This window comes from Nymphaea colorata, chromosome 4, assembly GCF_008831285.2.
Source record: "Nymphaea colorata isolate Beijing-Zhang1983 chromosome 4, ASM883128v2, whole genome shotgun sequence".
NCBI classification, from domain to species: domain Eukaryota; kingdom Viridiplantae; phylum Streptophyta; class Magnoliopsida; order Nymphaeales; family Nymphaeaceae; genus Nymphaea; species Nymphaea colorata.
This window is the reverse complement of record NC_045141.1, coordinates 27,624,956-27,645,047: the sequence shown is the minus strand read 5'-3', so window position 1 is coordinate 27,645,047 and position 20,092 is coordinate 27,624,956. Positions and strand designations below refer to the sequence as shown.

At 38.9% G+C, this 20,092-nt stretch overlaps 2 protein-coding genes across 7 annotated transcripts; both read left to right on the top strand.

Moving 5' to 3' along the window:
• Positions 1-434: 434 nt before the first annotated feature.
• LOC116253689 (chlorophyll a-b binding protein 6, chloroplastic) lies at positions 435-1,914 on the top strand. The gene is made up of 4 exons (XM_031628627.2): positions 435-723; positions 820-922; positions 1,245-1,533; positions 1,655-1,914. The coding sequence occupies exons 1-4, from the start codon at positions 542-544 to the stop codon at positions 1,807-1,809; spliced, it is 729 nt and encodes a 242-aa protein (XP_031484487.1). The 5' UTR covers positions 435-541; the 3' UTR covers positions 1,810-1,914.
• A 7,937-nt stretch (positions 1,915-9,851) lies between these two features.
• LOC116252921 (putative serine/threonine-protein kinase) lies at positions 9,852-19,462 on the top strand. 6 transcript variants are annotated; one of them, XM_050077551.1, is made up of 6 exons: positions 9,852-10,448; positions 10,532-10,647; positions 12,565-12,778; positions 15,749-15,989; positions 16,315-16,489; positions 18,525-19,462. In XM_050077551.1, exons 1-6 carry the CDS (start codon positions 10,376-10,378, stop codon positions 18,855-18,857), a joined length of 1,152 nt encoding a protein of 383 aa, XP_049933508.1. In that variant the 5' UTR covers positions 9,852-10,375; the 3' UTR covers positions 18,858-19,462. The 6 variants fall into 6 exon arrangements, with proteins under 6 accessions (XP_049933508.1, XP_049933509.1, XP_049933510.1 ...); XM_050077552.1 differs by having other exon boundaries at positions 9,855-10,448; positions 12,568-12,778; XM_050077553.1 differs by having other exon boundaries at positions 9,855-10,448; positions 15,752-15,989.
• The last annotated feature ends 630 nt before the right edge of the window (positions 19,463-20,092 follow it).

Genomic DNA, 20,092 nt, shown 5'->3' with positions numbered 1-20,092 from the left:
TAAGAAAGTTAGTTAAGGGGATTCCAATCAATAATCAGCTTGAATTCTGAAATTTAATAAAGGTCCGACTCGGCTACATATAAAAGTCGGATCTCACTTCCTTGGGTAGGCCGACTCTGAAAATGTCGTCTGATTGAGAAAGATTTGACTAGATCACATGTAAAAAACCTGTGGTTCCGGCTGGAGCGGAACCTTTCACAGCCCCGATGTTCGGATTTCAAGACATCCAAATACACGCGACAGGTCGTGAGATCCTCATCTGATCCTCTCCCAAACTAATGGATGCGGATGAAGAGGACAGATTGCGCGCTCCAAGCTGGCCCAATGAAATCTGCCTTTACATGCGTTCGACCAATAGGAGTAGACGTTCAGATATCATTACTCCAGCCCGGCTTCCCAGGCAGGGAGAGCCTGCCTCCTCTTATATCCCCTGGATTCTCGAGAAATGGAGACCACTACCACCCGCCGCCGCCATCCATAGCTGAACAGGAAGAGGAGGAGAAGCAGGCGGGCGTCGGAGGCGGAGCACAGATTGGGGAAGATGGCGAGCATGATGAGGAGCTGTGCAGTGGCAGCCATGCCTTCCTTGCTGTCTCCTTCAAAGTCTAAATTTGTAAACCCGCTCTCGTTGCCAGCGTTCTCAAATGCTTCGCGCTTCACCATGTCCGCGGAATGGATGCCTGGCCAGCCACGCCCTCCCTACTTAGATGGCTCCGCACCAGGGTCTCTCTCTCTCTCTCTCTCTCTCTCTCTCTCTCTCTCTCTCTCTCTCTCTCTCTGGACTTACTGAAGACCCCATTTACTCTCTCCCGCGTGCAGAGACTTTGGATTTGATCCACTCAGACTTGGGGAGGTGCCAGAAAACTTAGAGAGGTTCAAGGAGTCTGAGCTTATCCACTGCAGATGGGCGATGCTTGCAGTTGTAAGATTCCATTCCGAACAAGCTGTCATCCCGATTTGCTCGTAACACTTGATCCCTGTCGTTTTTTTCTCTAGCCTGGTCCCAAATCGCACCTTTGGATTTTAACTTTTCGAAATGGTTTTATGGGTTTCCACTTCAATTTTTTTCTCAGATTGGAGGTGAGTGTAGGCGGTTTCGGTATCTAAGTCTTGTGAAAATTTGGCCCTCGGATTCGTAAGAGGGAACTTATATATGTGCATGTTTAACAAGCAGAGAGGGGGGGAGTGTATGTGTGTGTGTGCGAGATTAATAACCACGTGAATTTGGGTCATGGCTTCTGCAGCCAGGAATTTTGGTTCCCGAGGCACTGGGGTTAGGCAACTGGGTGCAGGCTCAGGAGTGGGCAGCTGTCCCTGGTGGCCAGGCGACATACCTAGGCAACCCCGTCCCTTGGGGCACTCTCCCAACCATCCTTGTGATCGAGTTCTTGGCCATCGCATTTGTGGAGCACCAGCGCAGCATGGAGAAGGACCCCGAGAAGAAGAAATACCCGGGCGGTGCGTTCGACCCACTTGGTTATTCCAAGGACCCAGTCAAACTCCAGGAGTACAAGATCAAGGAGATAAAAAACGGTTAGTGGTGCCGAGACATACATAGCCTACTAGCTCCGACAATATCTCACATTAGACGATTTCCTTTCCCCATTCCATCTTTCTCTAATTAATCTGTTAATTTTCTGTTATGCAATCACAGGTCGGCTTGCTCTACTAGCTTTCGTGGGATTCTGCGTGCAGCAATCTGCATACCCTGGAACAGGGCCGCTGGAGAATCTGGCTACCCACCTCGCAGATCCATGGCACAGGAACATTGGCGACATTATCATCCCTAGATCCGTCCTCCCTTACTAAATTTATAACATTTCGCCTTCAGCTTTATGCGCGAGTCCGGTGTACAATACCTCTTCCAACTGTTGTATGTCACTCTTTTTTCTAAAACTTTGCCGCTTCTACCTCCCCTCTCTGTTAGTTCACCTCACCTTGGGCGACACCTCCTTGCTTGGATCACTAAAAATTCGTTGAGCGCTGGGTGTCCATCAACCCAACAACTCACGCATACGCTTGTTGCCCGACAAAGTTATCCTGGACAAAGAATGCGTCTAAGCTGTACAACATTCAACAAGAAACGAGAACAAATCCCGGATGACTTCTCTTGTTCGCAAATTGTTTGGATTTAGAAAAGTGCCTCACGCCTTTCATAAGAATAAAAGAAGACAGCAGAGATGTTAACTGACAAAATAAGGAAATTGACAAACGACTAGGCAACGGGTCGTCGTTGTTTCCAACCGTGCTTATCTCCCAAGTTTCGCAATGATCGTTTTTTGTTTTATGGTTCCACTCTTTGTTTATGTGTTTCAGAGAGAATGACAAGAGAGTAAAAACCATTGTATGCCTTTGCAACGTGGATGTAGGTGGAAGATGACAGAATTGCATCAAATTTATCTTCGGTGTTCAAAACATCCCCTCCCTTTTTACCTGTTATGGTATCAGACCCGTGTTTCTAGGACCTGGCTTGGATGTGCACGATATTGTTCTTTGTACATTTATTTGGAGCAATATGGTTAGAGGATCGAATTCAGCAACAAACTCCACTCGCACTATGGTATATCTGCAATTTGTAGCATTAAGAGAAACCACAAAGACGGAAAGTTTTGATTCAACAACTAGTGTACCCGAATCCCAGAATCACGACTTCTCTTGTGAAATCAATTGTTTGTCTTGGTTCTAATTAGGCTATTCTCTATTTTGAATGGGAAATCCAAGTTTGGATATATTAATGAAGGAGTACTAAACCTCCTGGCAGTGATCCTAAATGGACGAATGACAACCAGGGAATGATATTTCTATGTAATGATTACTTTGCTTGTAGGGATCCTACGTTGCCGATTATTTTTCAAGTACTGCTTGGGAAATTTGCTTGTTGGCCAAAGAGCTATAATGAGAATATTGCAACATTGCTAGAATATATCAGTTCATGTCTTGAAGTAAGAGAACAAAAGGGAAAAAAAAATCAATCCTACTACTTCGGCAAATTTTGTGCAACTTGGGATGAATTTGACACCTGTCTCCTCAAAACGCCCATTTCGATTATTACATAAATGCTTAGAGAACAAGAAAGTATATTTCAGGTATTGACCGAACTATGAGAGCGTTCAGAGCCAAATCATTTTCATATATGATTTGTCATGACTGGGTAATGTTTGCACCACTATCCTTACACAAAAAGCTAGGCCTTGTGTAATGAATAATATCAAACCATCAAAGATGCTTGTCTCCATGGAACACCAGCAGCTAATAATCCTGAGCTGCCAAGGATAAAGGAGCAGGTTTGACTCCCGCGACCGCAATAGGTGAACCCTTAACTTACTTAGGAAAGATTGCTAACATCATTTGTAACACAAGACTAGGAACTGATTCCTTCACTGCCCATTTCACCAACTTTGCCGCGATAGTTACAGAAACATCCTTAATTATTATCGAATTAATGCACTGATTTATTGGTTCAGGTGCATTAGATCATATGACTTAATCGAACACGTTCAATGAATCTTGACTTCCACACTTCATCCAACTTGGTTTTTGTTGATGACGGTACACATTAAACTTGGAATACAAGTTTAGCTAAAAGGTGCATCTCAATAGTGGCACACGTTCTGTAGTATGGAACAATCACACCTACTGACGGAAAGTATATGCCACTAAATTTCCTCACAATTGTGTTGCCCATGAAAGTCATGCAGCTGAGCATCCAGTACTGCAAAGTTCCATCAGTAAAAAGCAACTAAATGCCACTATTATTAATTATTAGTGGCAAACTGGGACCATGGCCAACAAAAGCTGGTCCTTAATTACCTTTGGACTAAACTTATGCAAGCCAAGTATAGAAATCTCGCCGTATCCAAGAATGAAAAAAGCGAACAAGAAATATGCAGATGATAGCACTTATCTTTTCTATGTATTGGTTATATTGAGACTCGTCTTGGACAAACTTCATTATGTTATCTATCTGAAGTACCGCTATCACTACTTCAATAGCAAACTACAAGATTCAAGAACATCAGAAGAAACGAAGCTCATCTTGTACACCCAAATATAGATGTACATGCCTGACTGCGACCAAATAAACAAAATGAAGAAAATGCGAATGGATTGTGCGTTTTATTAGTAATTTCAGTATTTTTAGAAAAACCTAACGTTTCCATCTATGAAGCACCTATTTGAGAATTTCTCTCTAAGGGTCCGTTTGATTGCGGGGGTAAAACGAGAGGAGCGGGTGAAATCTGTATGGGCAGGTGAAATTTCACCCGTCCGTCTCACCACGTATCAAACAGCGTGAAATTTCACCCATTTTTCGTTAGATGCTCGATTTTTTCCCTCTCACACCCATTTTCCCCTCATTTCACCCATCTCCTCCTTCCGTGCATAGTCGACGACAACTCCTCTTCCCTCGCGTTCCAGAATATCTCTCTTCTCATCGGTAGGGAAGAGGGACACATTATTCTTGCGGGCCAGAGCTCCAACCGTCGCTGCTCCGCCGGTTCGCCAACGCCACAGTCACCGCTCCTTCATTGGGCCACCGTTTGCCATCGCCACATGTAAGGGTTTCTCTCTTGCTCTCGCTGTGTCCCTTTCAGAAATGCCCAAAGTTTTTTGCTCCGTCTTTCTCTCTTGCTCTTGCTGATGCCTTACTTTTCTGTCTTTCTCTCTTGCTCTCGCTGTCTCCCTTTCTGCTCTTGCATGTTCTGTCTTCATTTTGCTGTTAGGAATGTGGGGAAAGGAGTAGAAAGCAGTACAAGCATCAATGTTTATGATCAGCTGTTTTATTGCTGTTTTTGGTGCCTTGTTTTAAACATTCTCTGTTTTTGCTCTTTTTGGTTGATGGGAGGTCAAGAGTTTTCTACTGGGGGAGAAGCCAGAGCCTGGAGGGGAGCCTATGATCATGGTGCCGTCTGTTGGGGGTTCAGGCTTGAATAGAGCATTCTTGTTTCAGATAACATGAGCGCTTTCGCCATTGCTGTTGGTGATTATTTCACTTGCGGTGTTCCCACTGCTACTAATACAAAACTCTTGAACACCCCTTCCTTCGTTTCCAAGAAAGTCTCCCCATCATTCCATTAGCCTAGTAGAAAAAAGGAAACACGAAGTGTTAAGCTCTCTTGTTTCCCTTTTAGTTGAAGACAATGTCCTTCTAGCTTTATCTGCATAGCCATTGTGAGCAGAAGACATTTGCACTTGAAAGAGACTATCTGAAATATCTCTGTCTTTAATGCACTGTTATACATCTGCTGCATATACATAAAGCTACCAATATCTCTGTTACAAGGAAGAATGTTGATGATATGGTTGAAATTATACAAAGAAGATATATAAAATGATAGATGATCTTTCAATATCTCTGTTACAAGGATAAGGCTATAGAATGACTAGATGCCAAGCCACACTGAATGCTCGATGTACCGCACCTCTAGATATGCTTAGGCAAGATAGCTTTTTATGCCATGTTACAAGGATAAGGCTATAGAATGACTGATGAGTCATGACCCAATTCAATTTACAACTTCAATTCTCTTAGGGGTTAGAAACAAGTGGGTGCACTTCTAATAATCTATTAGCTAATAAGAAATTGTTTTCTGATTTTTTTAACATTTGAGCCTGCCATCTATGGTTTCAAAGTCCCCTTTTTTCTATGCTTATGGTTGCATTCTTCATGTAGCATGCATGAACTACTTGGCGATTCACTATATAATGTACTGCATCATAAATTGTATAAAACAACTGTTCTTCATGTTAGATTTTTGAAAATTGTAGTTGTGAAAAATTATTGTACAAAACGTTACTATGGAAGACAGCGGTCCTTCAAAGGAAAATCTTACGTGGACTGAACCACAAATAAACTACTTAGTTAAGCTTCTTATGGAGCATTCACGCATGCCTGGCATGAAATATGGTGGAGGTTTGAAGCCTAAAGCATACACATCTATTGAAAAAAACATGGAAAAAAGCATGATGGAAAGATTTAGTCTAGAATTCACTAAAGACAAAATATAAAACAAATTAAAGTATTTCAAACCCAACTTATCAGTCATGAAGGAAATGTTGAATACAAGTGAGTTTGGCTACGACCCAATTAACAAATGTATTGAGGTCAGCCCCCAAGTATGGAATGACTACATTGAGGTAAGTTATACAATTCATACTATTAGGTTTTGTCTCACATGTCTTTACTTGTGCAATATATGAACACATGAATTTTTCAGAAATATCCAAATAGAAAAAAATACAGAGGGCCAAAAGTATGGAGATACTATGATGAGTTCGCCGAAGTCTGTTGCGAATCTCATGCAACTAGGAAAGACACAGTCACATTGAACAACATGCTACATGATGACACTGAACCACTCCCATCTACACATGCATCTCAGTCGACTCTTTCCTACATGCAACCCGATAGTGAACAATCATTCACATAGATGTTTAATGATGATAGTCCCCTACAATCGCCAGTACCTCCAACTCGTACAACTGAAAATCCGACAAACAATACAACTACACGTATGTCAAAAAGGAACATGTCAACCAATGATGACGTATATTACAATTTGCTGAACGGTATAGCTCAGAATGTGGACACCCTCACACATACTTGTAGAGGGTTTCAATATGTCAAATGTTGTGAAATTTTACAAGAGATGGTGGACACTGGGTTCCTAGATAGTCATACACGACTGATGAGTATGGACCTGTTAGCAGAGAGCACCAATTCTATTATCTTTGTCAACATTCCACCTTCAGATCGGGTGACATGGTTGACACGTAGACTTGCTGATTAGTAGGTAAGAGTTGATTGTTATACATTCAATTATTTGTATAATTCATGTCATGCAAAACATTTCTTGTGTGTTATTAGTAAATTCTATGATCTTTGATGTTGTTTGAAATTGTTGTTGTTCATGCAATCCGTTCTTGTTCTTGTAATGAAACACATGTTCGAAATTATGTTATTCAATAAATTACTTTATATGTACATGCAGTTTAGTCGAAATGATTGATCTTGACATGTTCGATAACGACGATGAATGAGTACTTTTCATCATTTGGCTAGTTTTTGTCTTCATCTTCTTTTGGTTAAGACGCCAATTATCATCTAGGAGGATTGTTCATCCATTTAGAGATGCTGGTACAACTTTTGTTCAATTTATGCTTCAAGATCATCCTAGAAATTGTTTAGACTTATTCCATATGGAATGACATACATATATGAGATTGTGTAACATTTTAAGAGATAGAAATTTGTTGGAAGATGCTCGTGACATTACCATAAAAGAACAAGTAGCTATTTGCTTTTGACAATTGGACATAATGAACAGAATTGTGTCGTTCAAAATACGTTTGAATATTCCGGACAAACAATAAGTAAATACGTCAGCCTAGTCCTACGAGCGATATGTATACTGGGTAAGGATTATGTTCGGCCCAATGATGAGATGTCAGTACACATTCGACAATCTAAACGATTCTTTTCATATTTTCAGGTAATTTCATCATCGTAAACTCAACATGACACATGCAACATGACTAACTTGTACATATGCATATAGAATTGTTTAGGAGCAATTGATGGCACCCATGTACCTGCATGGGTCCCAGCTTCAGATCAAGCAAGGTTTTGCAATAGAAAAGGATTCGTTTCTCAAAACGTCATGGCTATAGTTGGATTTGACACTCGATTCCACTACGTTTTGACTGGGTGAGAAGGAACTTGATCTTCAAACGGACTCGTTTGTTGTCCCAGAAGGTACGTAGTTCCACCAACCAATACACTCTTTTAACAAGCATGTAACAGTGTATAAATAAATTGTGTTCAATTGTAGGCAAATATTATCTTACTGATGGGGGATATCCAAACATTGTCAGTTTGCTAACACCTTATCGAAGGCATTGTTATCATATGTCTGAGTTTAACACTCGGGGAGCATGCTCACCTAGAACTGAAGAAGAATTATTCAACCATGAGCATTCAACACTCCAAAATACAATAGAAAGAACTTTCGATATGTTGAAAGGTTGTTTTTCAATATTGAAAATGCAAGTGCAGCCATTCCAAAAACAAGTTCAAATTGTTCTTGCTACATTTGTATTGCACAACTTCATAATTGAACACAATCCAAATGCCGAACAATTTGATGATGAAGATGCACATTCGAATGATAACTTTGTCTTAAGCGAACTGAAAAATGCAAGACAAACACATCAGTGAGGAAGCAAAAATTCTATGAGAGCAGCTATATCATCTCAAATGTTTACAGATGATGAATTGAATAGTAAGTTTGTTTTGAATAGGACAACACAGATAATGTCTCACCAAAGTACTATGTGGTTTTCGAAGGTCGTGAGCGAGACATATATGATAGTTGGGAGCGGTGCCAACCATTAGTCTATCAGTACAAGGGCACCCTCTTCAGATCGTTTGATTCATTCGAAATAGCTGAATATCACATGCATGAGTATGTCCACAACAAGTATGGTGTGCAAGTAAGTAGACCTCCACTCATTGAAGATGTCATCGCAAAGCAAGATATAGAAGACACGAAGTTTGTTGAACGGAAGTGTAGCCACAAATGTTGGATTACTTGTTTTGTGATTACATGTTTTCTTTGTTGAATATGTACTCATTAAACTTCTTTCTTTCTGGATAGTAGGAAATATACCCTTTTATGGATTTGTACTCATTAAACTTTCGTGGGCTTGTACTCATTACACAATTAAACCTGTATGGGTTAGCTAACTTTGTTACCGTTGTAAATTTTATTTCGTCAACTATATTGCATGTCATCGTTTTAATTGTGTTATTTTTTTTTTTTACATAAAACTATTGTTGGTACCCTATACATCTTGTTGTTTTCTGGATGGTAGGGAATACACCCTCAATTCCCACGCCAAATTGGGGAGGAGAAGAAAAAAAAATAACTACTAACAATTCTGAAAAAAAGTCTCTTCATTTTTCTACCATGTGCATCAAACATAGTTAAATTTATCACGTTAAATTCTTCCTGTGCATCAAACAAGGTTAAATTTATCAAGTTAAATTCTTCTTGTGCATCAAACGGACTTGTGCATCAAACGGACCCTAAAGGTTGAGTGCCTAAGTTAGAATTTCTTTTCCTTTCCTTTTATTTTCCCTCTATTCCCTCTCTTTTCCTCCATTCAAACAAATAGTAAGAGTTAACTTGTTAACTGGTCTTGTAATTGGCCCAATAGCTAAAGTATCTTTTGTAATAGTTTCTTCGCACAAAGCCTTTTTCTAATTTATTGAGGTGAACGTCTCTTCCACTTTCCATGGACGACTCGTCCAAGTCTCTAAGTTCCGTCCCTTTGATTGAACTGGATCCAACCAAACTCATTATTAGGAGTAGGTCAACTTTGCTTTCGTTTTTTATTTCGAAAGAATTTATTAAGGCATGTTTGGTCGCGCGGATTTGTTAGGGAGTTGGTCAATTTTGTTGATTTATTAAAATAACTTATCAAATCAAAACCTTCAAAACGCAAGGTTAAGATTGCCCTCGCGTGGATTTGTGATGACTATTTATTAAAATAACCATAATAAGTTTTATTATGGTTAATTTTCTTTCTTCTAATAATTTATTTAAGGCTCGGTTGATTGCTTGGATTAAGTAAAGCATGCTTCCATGATCATTTTAACGGGTCATGACTCTCCTTCTAATAATTTTATTATTAGTCCGATAAAAGAGATGGGCCTACTCCCAGCAACTCCGTTTAGGTTTTGTTGTGATTTGGGCCTGCGTAATCCCCTTAGTACGTGGGGTCTGTTAAAAGTTAGGTGGTAAGAGGGGCTGCGTCGTGTTAATGAACAAGCAAGGGTGGCGTCTGCCTAAGATAAACAAACTGCCTCACCTTGCGGGAGAAGAGGAAAAACAAAAGAAGGGGCCTGCGGCTGCGATGGAGAAAACGACCTGGTCAAGCTTGGCGTGTGGTCGACCGCGTTCTTCCGTTCTTTCTGATTTCTACAAAGACAAAAAATCGACGACCCGACGAGGAGGACGAAGGAAGCGCATGAAGCTAGAAGCAGCAGTCTATCTGCTAATTGCACTGCAAAGGTGGAAAGTGACCACGGACCGTCAAGGTAGCAAGGCTCCGTGGCGTGCTGATTGATTATGCGTAAACGCATCAAACAGGTCTCTCTGGTCAACCTCCCTTCCTCCTCTAGCGGTCTCCGTCTGTTAACGACCTTTACATTTCCGAGTATCAAAGTTGCCTCCATCGATCCAACGACATTTACTTCCCACATCGGGCTGGCTGGGTTTCTTCTCTGTCCTGCTTCTTTTCTTCCTTCATCCAAGGGCGTAAGCTCCATTTCTTTGCGGGTGGATCAAATAAATAGCGTGGTATTCTGATTATTATGGGATACAGATTTACCAGCTGTTTCTCCTTCTGTACCTCCTCGGAACCCTTTTCTGTAGGTGCTCAACGCGGTAAGCGATCCATGGCCATGTCAAACTGAACCTTCATCGGTGTGACAACTACTAAATGGACTCGTTACACATCGCCTGTGCAGGTTCGGAAAACGTTAAAGACGGACGCTTGTACTCGTACAAGGAGTTGAGTGCTGCCACTCAAGGCTTTCGTCCATCCAACAAGATTGGTCGAGGTGGCTTCGGCCCCGTCTTCAAGGTTTACTTCATGATTTGGACATATGCACATGCGTAGACAGTTTACTTTGTGGCATCGACTTTCCTTTTTGTAACTGGCATTTGTAGAATTAGCCCTTATGAAGTACGAACTTCCAAATCTTGCCTTTCTTTTCCCTTTTGTTTTTATTGCTCTATTTTATCACATTGAAGTGGCTTGACGAAATTCTCTGGCCTGATTTTGAGGGCCTCCCAGAGTAAGAATACAACATGTAATGACTGAATTAAGAATGACGTGTCTCAGTTACATAAGTGGTCTCTTAGATATCTGTTACCTACGTTTCTCTCCCTTTTTGGGTCTGCAATTGATTGATTGTTCCTGTTAGTTGTTATCCGCTGTTTCTCCCCTTGGACGGAGTTTAGTTGATTACTAACTTAGGAGAATGGATTTGTACCCACTTCATACTACATGTACTGTGTCTTTCTCTACGAAGAGTGTTTCTTCTCCACACAAAGTCATTTTTTAAAGGCCATCCCTTTTCATCTATTTCATGCTCAAGTATCCACTGGTTGAAAATTTGAAATTATAATTTCAAATTTATGTGCACATGACATAATATCTTTCAATTGCTATAGCCTCATGATTTTCTAATGCATCTGCCATAAAATGTGAAGACCCTCTTCTCATAGCCCTCCCCATCTCTTGAGTCACATATACTGCTTGGGAGGGATGACGTGAGAAGTTAATTCATAAAGTTGGACAATGCTAAAAAAACTGTTTATGTAGATGGTGCAATAAATATGCATGCAAGTGTGCATCAGAATGGGCAAATGCAGATTAATTCACTCGGTGGATTGAACCCATCAATGCCCAATGCCACTAGAAATCTCAAATTTGTCCTGGCTGGTTTGACATCTGTAGACATGAAGGAAACTTGTGTTCATGTGTATTTGATTATATCTGTTATTGGGTGGTTGTATTTGTTTCTGGGCATTTATTTATACAATAAAAATGGCAGGGAATGCATTGTCAAAGGATTATATGTACATAATTTTGGATCCAGCCTTTTGTAGGCCATACCTGTCTTTAATTTTAGTTCATTTAAAGGTACTTGAAGTAAATGCGAGCAAAGCTTCCTTCCTTTCTCTGCACTTCATTCTATTCCAAGACTTCCTGACCACAACTTCCAGCAGCAGTACTTGTTCATATAATGTTGTCAAACTGTGCAGGCAATTGGATGTGACTATCTAACAAAGCTTGTGACATATATAGAGAGAGAAACAAGGATAAGACAACTTAATATTAAGTAGTTGACCTACATTCTGTGATGTACATAAAGATGCATGGATGTCCCAATTAATTATGGAGAGATGAACAAAGATAAAGACAATGTGAACAACTTAACATTAAGTAGTGACCACTCAATTATTTGTACCTTTGGTCGCCCTCTCTAATGGAGGCACCTTTTAGAATTTGATTCAATGTTAGCAAGACATCTTGATCTTCCAGAGAAGGGAAAGGATTTTCAAAATTGTGGCTCTCGTAATGTATGTTTGAGGTGTGGCATGATCTATCTATTTGTCTGTCTTGAACAGCAATTTTTTTTTTTTTTTACTTTGAATTTTTATATTTAATATTGCCAACCCCTTCCTTTCTCTCAAAAAATGCAAAATAATATAACAGTGAAACTCTTGTTTTTCCTAACCTTTTCATTTTTCCATTTAGCATAGTTCTCTTTTTGGGCTGTTTAATCAAAATGGAGGAACCTATGGTCGAGTAACAGGTAGGTCATTGATTGAACCCCAGGACCCTAGGTAGTGACACCCTGAGGTTGTGATCCTTGTGTGCTGGACACTGGCTTAAACTGTAATTTTATGTGCTTTCCTTTTGTGCATTTTCTCCACTTAGATCTTTAATTTTCCTTTCTATTTGTCCATTTTATAAACATCTCTCCTTCAGCAGGGAAGGCTGAAGGATGGCACTATTGTGGCTGTAAAGGTGCTGTCAGTTGAGGCTAAACAAGGGGAAAAAGAATTTTTAAGTGAAATAGCTGCTATTTCCAACATCAGACATGACAATCTTGTTGAGCTACTTGGCTGCTGCATTGATGGAAAGAACAGAATGTTGGTCTATGGTTATGTGGAGAATCGTAGCCTTTCTCAAACATTATTTGGTAAAGTTTTTTCGATAGACTCAATACATGCTTTTGTTGTTAAATTCATGTCTATAATGTTGGCCTAGGGTCTAGGGGAGAAATTAACATCAAACATTTATTGTCTTTAGGCCCCCTTTTTAGGAGAGGGCATAATACTTAAACATGAGAAAGTACACTGTCCAACACTAGAAAAGTGGTGTATAAGAGACAAGTGGAAAATCATAGTCTTGCTCATGAGGACACACTACAGAAAATAGATATTCATATGATACACTTCAACACTCATTTGGGGAATTTGTCATGAAATTAAATATTTCATAATATGTGGACTTAGCAAATAAGCCTGGTAACTAAAGCATTTGTTTAGTATATGATATTGAGATCATGATGTATTATCTGTAATAGTACTCCACCATGATGGGCTTGAAGCATTTGTTTAGTATATGATATTGAGATCATGATGTATTATCTGTAATAGTACTCCACCATGATGGGCTTGGTATGTACATGAAGGTTTGACTGGTTATGTGTATGCTACTTATTGCTGCAGAAAAGTCAGGATAATTACGTTGAAATTTGAAGCATTCTTAATATCTTTAAGCATACTTCTGAGCGAAGCAAGTGCTGCTATAGTTGTATTGTAGCTATGTCCCCGTATTGAGCTTCAGTAGACATAGTGATACATCTTCGGAGGATTTTCTTTAAGTAGGTTGTTTGGGGTAACTGGTAGTCGAGTGTTGATATCTTCTTCCTAATCCATGTGTCTGCAAGCTACAAATCTGAAGGATATGAAGAGTATTGAGAGACCTTTCTTAATGGATGTGGACATGTTTTGCAATGTGAAGAGCTACCTTTAATTGAACGGAGCTAGTTGCATGTTGATATTTACTTATCACATGGGCAACAAGCAAATCTAAATAGTGATACTTAGGTATGTGGCATCTCCAATTGTGAAACTTAGTAGATTCTTATTATTTTCATTGTCACAGATGTCATTCTGACGTTTCTATTGGCAAACATTTTTCTAGGGTATTTATCACACAGTTTGCTTTTCTAGAGAATATCTCAGGGAATAGGAAGAGTATGTTAAGAAATTATAGAAATTATGATTATGAATTTTTGACTAATTTTCTTACAAAAACATTTATAAAGATTAAAAAATTTAAAATATTTTTACAATTTTAGAATAAGCAAGTAAATGGAAAACAAAGGTTTAGCTCCTGTTTGGATGTAGACAGAAAAGGGCTTTTTGGATGAAAAATGCAGTTTTGCCTCCAAAGCACCTTTTTCGTGGTGTTTAGGATGGGCTGCAAACAGCGTGAAACGGTGTTTTTACATTTGAGTGAAAAACCTGGTCTCCTTCCCAGGTTTTTCACTCAAAAATGAGTTTTCAGCCCCCCACTTTTTTACATTCATTGAACTTCATGGGCAAAAGAAAATACTGATGTGGACTGGTGGGATATTTTTTGTCTATGTTTTTTTCTTGCAAAATCATTTTGCTTTAAGCTGAAAGATCATGAGCGAAGCCAGCATGGTCATGCTTTCCTGCCTTCTCTTATTATCATTGGTCACTTATATGTTTGAAAAGAAGTCATACAAAAGAAATCCACCAAAACTTTTTTTTTAATGGTTTCATCCAAATGCTACCTTAAAATTTAATGGAAATTAGGGGAAAATATTGCAACGTTACCATGCAATTCTTTTATGATATTACCAAAATATCATGATTTTTCCTCTTTTTTTTTGCTTTTTCTCTGATTTGTCATGATATTTTCAAAAATATTGTAACACCCCAAAAATTTAGTCTCATATTAAAGATTTTGAGGGATCTTCAACGGCTTATAAAGGAGGTTATTAAAGAGATGGTTGTCCTGATTCCTAGCCTTTTTCACTTTAACAACCCAACCCACTCTTGGGCTTGAGCCCCTGGCAACCCGCTCCCTAACAGTTTCGGCTCCAACCCCAAAAAGGCTAGGAACCAGGACAACCATCTATTTAATCACCCTCATTATAAGCCCTTGAAGATCTCTCACAATCTTCAATACGAGACTAAATTTTTGTGGTGTTATTGCTGTGACAATAGTTATATCATATATTCATTACCTTCAGCATATTTTTATTATTTTTATCATATAGTCTGCACCTAGTAATGATATCAACATGCTTCATTTGCAGGAGGAAGAAAACCAGTTGCTGGAAAGTCACATTCGTTTTACATTTTTAATTGCTTTACGTGTATATCTATTATTGTTCCTTTTTTGCTTTCTTGTCAGAATTGTTGTGGAAAGCAGTTTTATTGCAAGCCTTGTTGACATGGAAATTGGAAATTTTGTTGAATGAGTTGAGGACTTATTTTCTCCTTTTTTTCTTTATTGCATCTGTGATTCTGTAGTTTAGGCTTTTTATTGAGAAAGACATGTTTTTATTATAATTTGAACATTTAATATTGCATTTTTTTCTGGACTGCCTAGTGCCACCTACTTCCGCATAGGCAGGGCCTAGTGTTTTTGTTGGATAACTCTGCCTAGTACATGAAAAAAGTTAGAAAGACAGTTAACTCTTGTTAAAAGTAAATTTATGAACTATGATGAAGGCTGGTAAAAATTGTTGCAACTCAAATGATGAAGTTCTACTTTTAGCATAATGTGGCTGGTAAAAATTGTTGCAACTCGAAAGATGAAGTTCTACTTTTAGCATACTTTTATCCTTAGAAGGGATAAGGCCTTGTCACTGAGTATTTTGGCAGAGTTCTGTTGGAAAAATCCTTGATTCGTCCTTGCCACTATGGAGTGCACCAAATATTGTCCTCTGTGCAGAGATTCTTCCTATGTATTTCAATCTTGCGATATCTTTTCGACTTGGTGACATTTACAAGTCATGCTTACCTGTTGAGTGGAATCTTGTGGGCAATGTTCACTTCACAATTTAGTTAAAGATTTTGCCATGTTTTTTTTGGTGCAACTGTGATAACCTTCTCCACCTTAATAGCAGATTCTGAATACGACCAGAACAATTTCAGTTGGACAGTTCGGCGCAATATCTGTCTTGGTGTTGCTCGTGGCCTTGCATTTCTTCATGAGCTGGTTGAACCACACATAGTGCATCGGGATATTAAAGCCAGCAATATACTTCTTGACAGGAATCTTAATCCAAAAATTTCTGATTTCGGATTTGCTAAGCTTTTCCCAGATGACATTACACACATTAGCACCCGTGTTGCTGGAACACTGTAAGTTGGACTCTTCTCTCCTGTGGTCCTCATCCTTTGTCATTGTTGGTGTACTTGGCTTGTAAGATTGCCATCTTTTTTGCTCCTCATCTTACGAATTGTTACATTACTGATGCTTTCCTACTGTGTTGTGTAGTATTCTGGTATTTATGGCTTGATTTTGTACTTCTGGTACAGACTTTACTAATTTAGAGAGAATATACATCTGATCTGCTTTGACTTCATATAAAATAAAAAAAGTTCTTTTCACTACCATTTGAATTCAACATATATGAATCCTTCTGACAGTCTTCATCTTCTCTGTTTTTAAATTTTTGACATGAAGGGGCTACCTAGCACCAGAGTATGCACTACATGGAAAGCTGACTAGGAAGGCAGATACCTATAGTTTTGGAGTGCTTCTTTTAGAAATAGTTAGTGGAAAGTGCATTACAACCACAGGTGTACTGCTTGGTGAGCAAAATCTACTGGAAGCGGTTAGTTCCTCTGCAAGCTTCTGTGTACGTGTCATTTTCTAGTGACATTTATGTCTATTAATAATGGTTGTTTATGCTCCAAAGCATGCTTAACTAAATATCCTTCTTTATATTCTTATGTGATTTTCTTTTTATTAAGAGATTTATCATTAAATTGCTATTTAGATTATAAGAGGAAACTTGCTATGTTTTCCTTTAAAAAAAATTAATTTGGAACTTTACTATTTAACCCTTTCTCGTTGACTAAGACTATGATCGTCATGCTGCTATCAAGCTTGTTGCAAAAGCCAGTTGCAAGAGCTAAGTTGCTTCAATGTCTGGACTCCTACTTTAGGTTGGGAACCTTGCCGGAAAAATCTGATCTTCTGAGCACCCACTTCTCTCTTATGGTTTGAGCTGTGTTTACCCCAAGACACCACTGTAAAGTGTAAAACGAGCTAGTTAAGGGGAGCCTTCATTTTGCCCAAGACGCGGAGAAATGGCTATGTTAGAAGTCAGTCTTTTGTAGTGGATTCCCCCCTGCTTCATAAGAAATCCAGAAGCTGATCCTGAAAAACATTATAGAAATTCATAGGCGCAGCTGCAAGTAAAATAAATATGCAGTCCTGAAAGTTAGGGGCAAATTGAAAAAAATGGAAATTATATGCGGAAGCATGTCTATTCGTCTACATCGATCTTCGCTTGATAAAGTTGAAGCCTCAACAAAAATTCCAGCTGGACATTAGATGTACAAGGAAGTTGACTATTGCTTGTTCTCCAATCTGTAGTGGATCACTTGCTTAGTTGTTTCCATATATTATGTATTTTGCATCACAAACCTTGCTGCATATGCAAACTATGGTCAACTTTAGTTTCTTGCTATTATTATTTTTGCCAAAATTGTGAAAATGAGCACGTATATCACAGGTGTAGCTTTTTTAGTTCAAAAATAAATGCTGGATGGTTTAGGAATTGTCAACCATAGAAGCATGGAGTGTAACTGTAAGGTTTTGATATATTACCACCAGATGGAGTCTCAAGAAGGTACGATAAAGGAGAAAGAAGAAAAATTAGGGCCTTAGGGTGAGCACCCGCCCCTTGTCAATGCTTAAACTAATTACACTAAGTGTTACAAATAAAATACATAAAAGCACAATAAATATTACAAGTTTGCCACCAACCATTGAGTTGGTTACAGATACTGTTAGACTAATTAGACTAATCAATTAGTAAGTGATCAGCCAATTAATCTCTGACCTAAGATATATATATATATATATACATATATATATAAGAAAATTGAGTGGTGATTCTGGTATCCAGAGTCACGACTCATGAGGCCGCCCAAACCATCGCGATGGATGGGTTGAGAGAAAAACAAGGGGAAAAAGTACAAACTAATATTAGATGATTAAAATGTTCATTCACCATTTTCTAATATATATGTGTGTGTGTGTGTTTATTTATTTTCATATAAATATATGTATTCCTTTTTTTATATAGTCAAGCCACTTGGACTAAGTTGAACCAACTAATCCTGATTAGTCTTTTTAGGGTCTTGAACAACTTGTGTCATGGAAGAAGTGTATTCACTACTTGTAAATCACAGGGTACAACCATTAGAATTTGAAGCACCGATGTGCTTAAAAATATTTCTATCATCATATCTTGCTTCCTTGAAACTTGGTATCGGTTGGCCTAAGCCATCTAGGCAACTGGGGCAAGTCAGGTCAGGATATGATAACAAGGGATTGGAGAAAGAGCATTAAGCCACACATTTTTTGTATGACTACAATCGCCGAACGATAATCCTGAGCAGTGAACAAATATTAGGCTGGTGAGATTGATTATGTACTTTTCTTTTGAATGTATACTTAAGACGTCAAGACAAGGTTAGTTTAAGAAAAAGAATGCAGCACTGTGTCAGTGTCTTATCTATTGAATCACAAAGCGAAGTGACTCAAGTGAGCGTTCTATTGATTATTTCTTGTTAAGCTGCACGTGCCATGTTTCCTTCATGATTTGCTCTTTATCTTTCATGAGATGTGCATAATAAGGTGATCAATCAATAATTGTGCAGGCATGGGCCCTTTACAAAGCTGGTAGGCTTTTCGAACTAGTTGACCTAAAATTGAATGGGAAAAACTGTGAAGAGGCAATGTGGTTTATGAAGATAGGGCTCCTCTGTGTGCAAAAGATCCCAAGCTGGAGACCCAGAATGTCTGCAGTTGTGAATATGATTTTGAATGAAAACGATTCGGGAGATGTCCAAATATCAGAACCCGGGTTTATTGCTGATGTTGATGCCATAAAAGTTGCCCGCGAGCAATCATCTCAAAGCCCTAGTCAGTTGCAATCATCATTATTTTCGTCCAAAAGCACTTTACAGTTTCAGGAATCCTTGGCTAAATGAGCTTTGGAAGTTGGACCATACATCACTTATTGATGGTTTATCCTCATGAAGTACATGGTGCATACAGCAGATCATGAATTGGCTAAATTTCAAGATGTCTTGAAATTACTGTTGATCCATCCATTATGTTGGTCAGAATCAATCTTTAAAAGGGCTTCCTATTTCAGTTTTCACGAGTGAGCCTCCTTTGTTGAACGTATGAACAGGGAAATTCCTGCCAGCTTCTTTTATGTTTGTTCCATCTGTTATTCGATGAATGCTTTGGGGAGAAGCGTGGGGCCCCTGAAGATGGTCAAGATTTGCAACAGCGGTCATTGGCACTCGAAGGATGAAGAGGAACGCTTGAACGTGCCGTTTCGGGTCTTACGTTTTCCAAGAAGCCATGTTTATGCAAGGCATACGCAAGTCTGCTAGCTCTTGGCCAACTCATGTTAGTGGGAACCTTGTTCGATGGGATCTACCCAAGCACTTTTTATGACATTTAGCTCGAAAATGTGGAGAGAGAGAGAGAGAGAGAGAGAGAGTCAAGCCGATACTGACGTCGGCAGAAACAACGACACCAGGAAATGCATGTCGGCACGCTCTGTGCTTTTTCAAGTTATTAACCTAGGTGGTCCAAGTTATTTCTTGAAATGAAATGTTCAAGAACATGGTTCACGTTTTCAAAAAAGCAACAAAAATAATAATTGTATTTGAATGTGTCATATATACTTGCTTGAGTTAATGCATGTAGGACAAGGTAAGGGATTAAGTGAAACAGTATCTAAACCCTAAGGTCCTTTTGTTATTTCTTTTGCAGGTACTCCTTTTTCAATATATACATTTTTCCCTTTGAAAAAATAATACAGGTATGTGGGGAAATAGAGGAAGCAACTAGAAACCAACCTTTTATTGTTGCCCTGGTATGGTCTCACATTTCCTAACCAAGGGCCTAAAATGAATGTCCGTTACTGCAACTAGCAAAAATGTACAGGTATCGTTTCGTTTCAAAAATTGCTGTCTATAATAAAAGTTACATTTTCATCTTTCCTCACTCTTGTCCTTTCTTAAAATGCCATTAGGACAAGTGAAACCAATGTTACCATTTCTAAACCATATGGTTATCATAAGCACGGGTCACTCATCACCCTTACCGAGATGAGTTATTTCTCCCTGGGACAATCATTTGGCCTTTCACGTCATATGCAAAGATGCATTAAAAGAAAATTAGGCGACAAGTTGTTACTAATTTTACA

Bases quoted from the DNA above. Each gene is read 5' to 3' on its own strand.
- LOC116253689 (XM_031628627.2), top strand. From the start codon at position 542: ATGGCGAGCATGATGAGGAGCTGTGCAGTGGCAGCCATGCCTTCCTTG. The intron at 724-819 runs GTCTCTCTCTCT...TCCCGCGTGCAG, and splicing joins TTAGATGGCTCCGCACCAGG to AGACTTTGGATTTGATCCAC. The intron at 923-1,244 runs GTAAGATTCCAT...TGGCTTCTGCAG, and splicing joins GATGGGCGATGCTTGCAGTT to CCAGGAATTTTGGTTCCCGA.
- LOC116252921 (XM_050077551.1), top strand. From the start codon at position 10,376: ATGGGATACAGATTTACCAGCTGTTTCTCCTTCTGTACCTCCTCGGAA. The intron at 12,779-15,748 runs GTAAAGTTTTTT...CCACCTTAATAG, and splicing joins CCTTTCTCAAACATTATTTG to CAGATTCTGAATACGACCAG. The intron at 16,490-18,524 runs GTACGTGTCATT...ATAATTGTGCAG, and splicing joins GTTCCTCTGCAAGCTTCTGT to GCATGGGCCCTTTACAAAGC.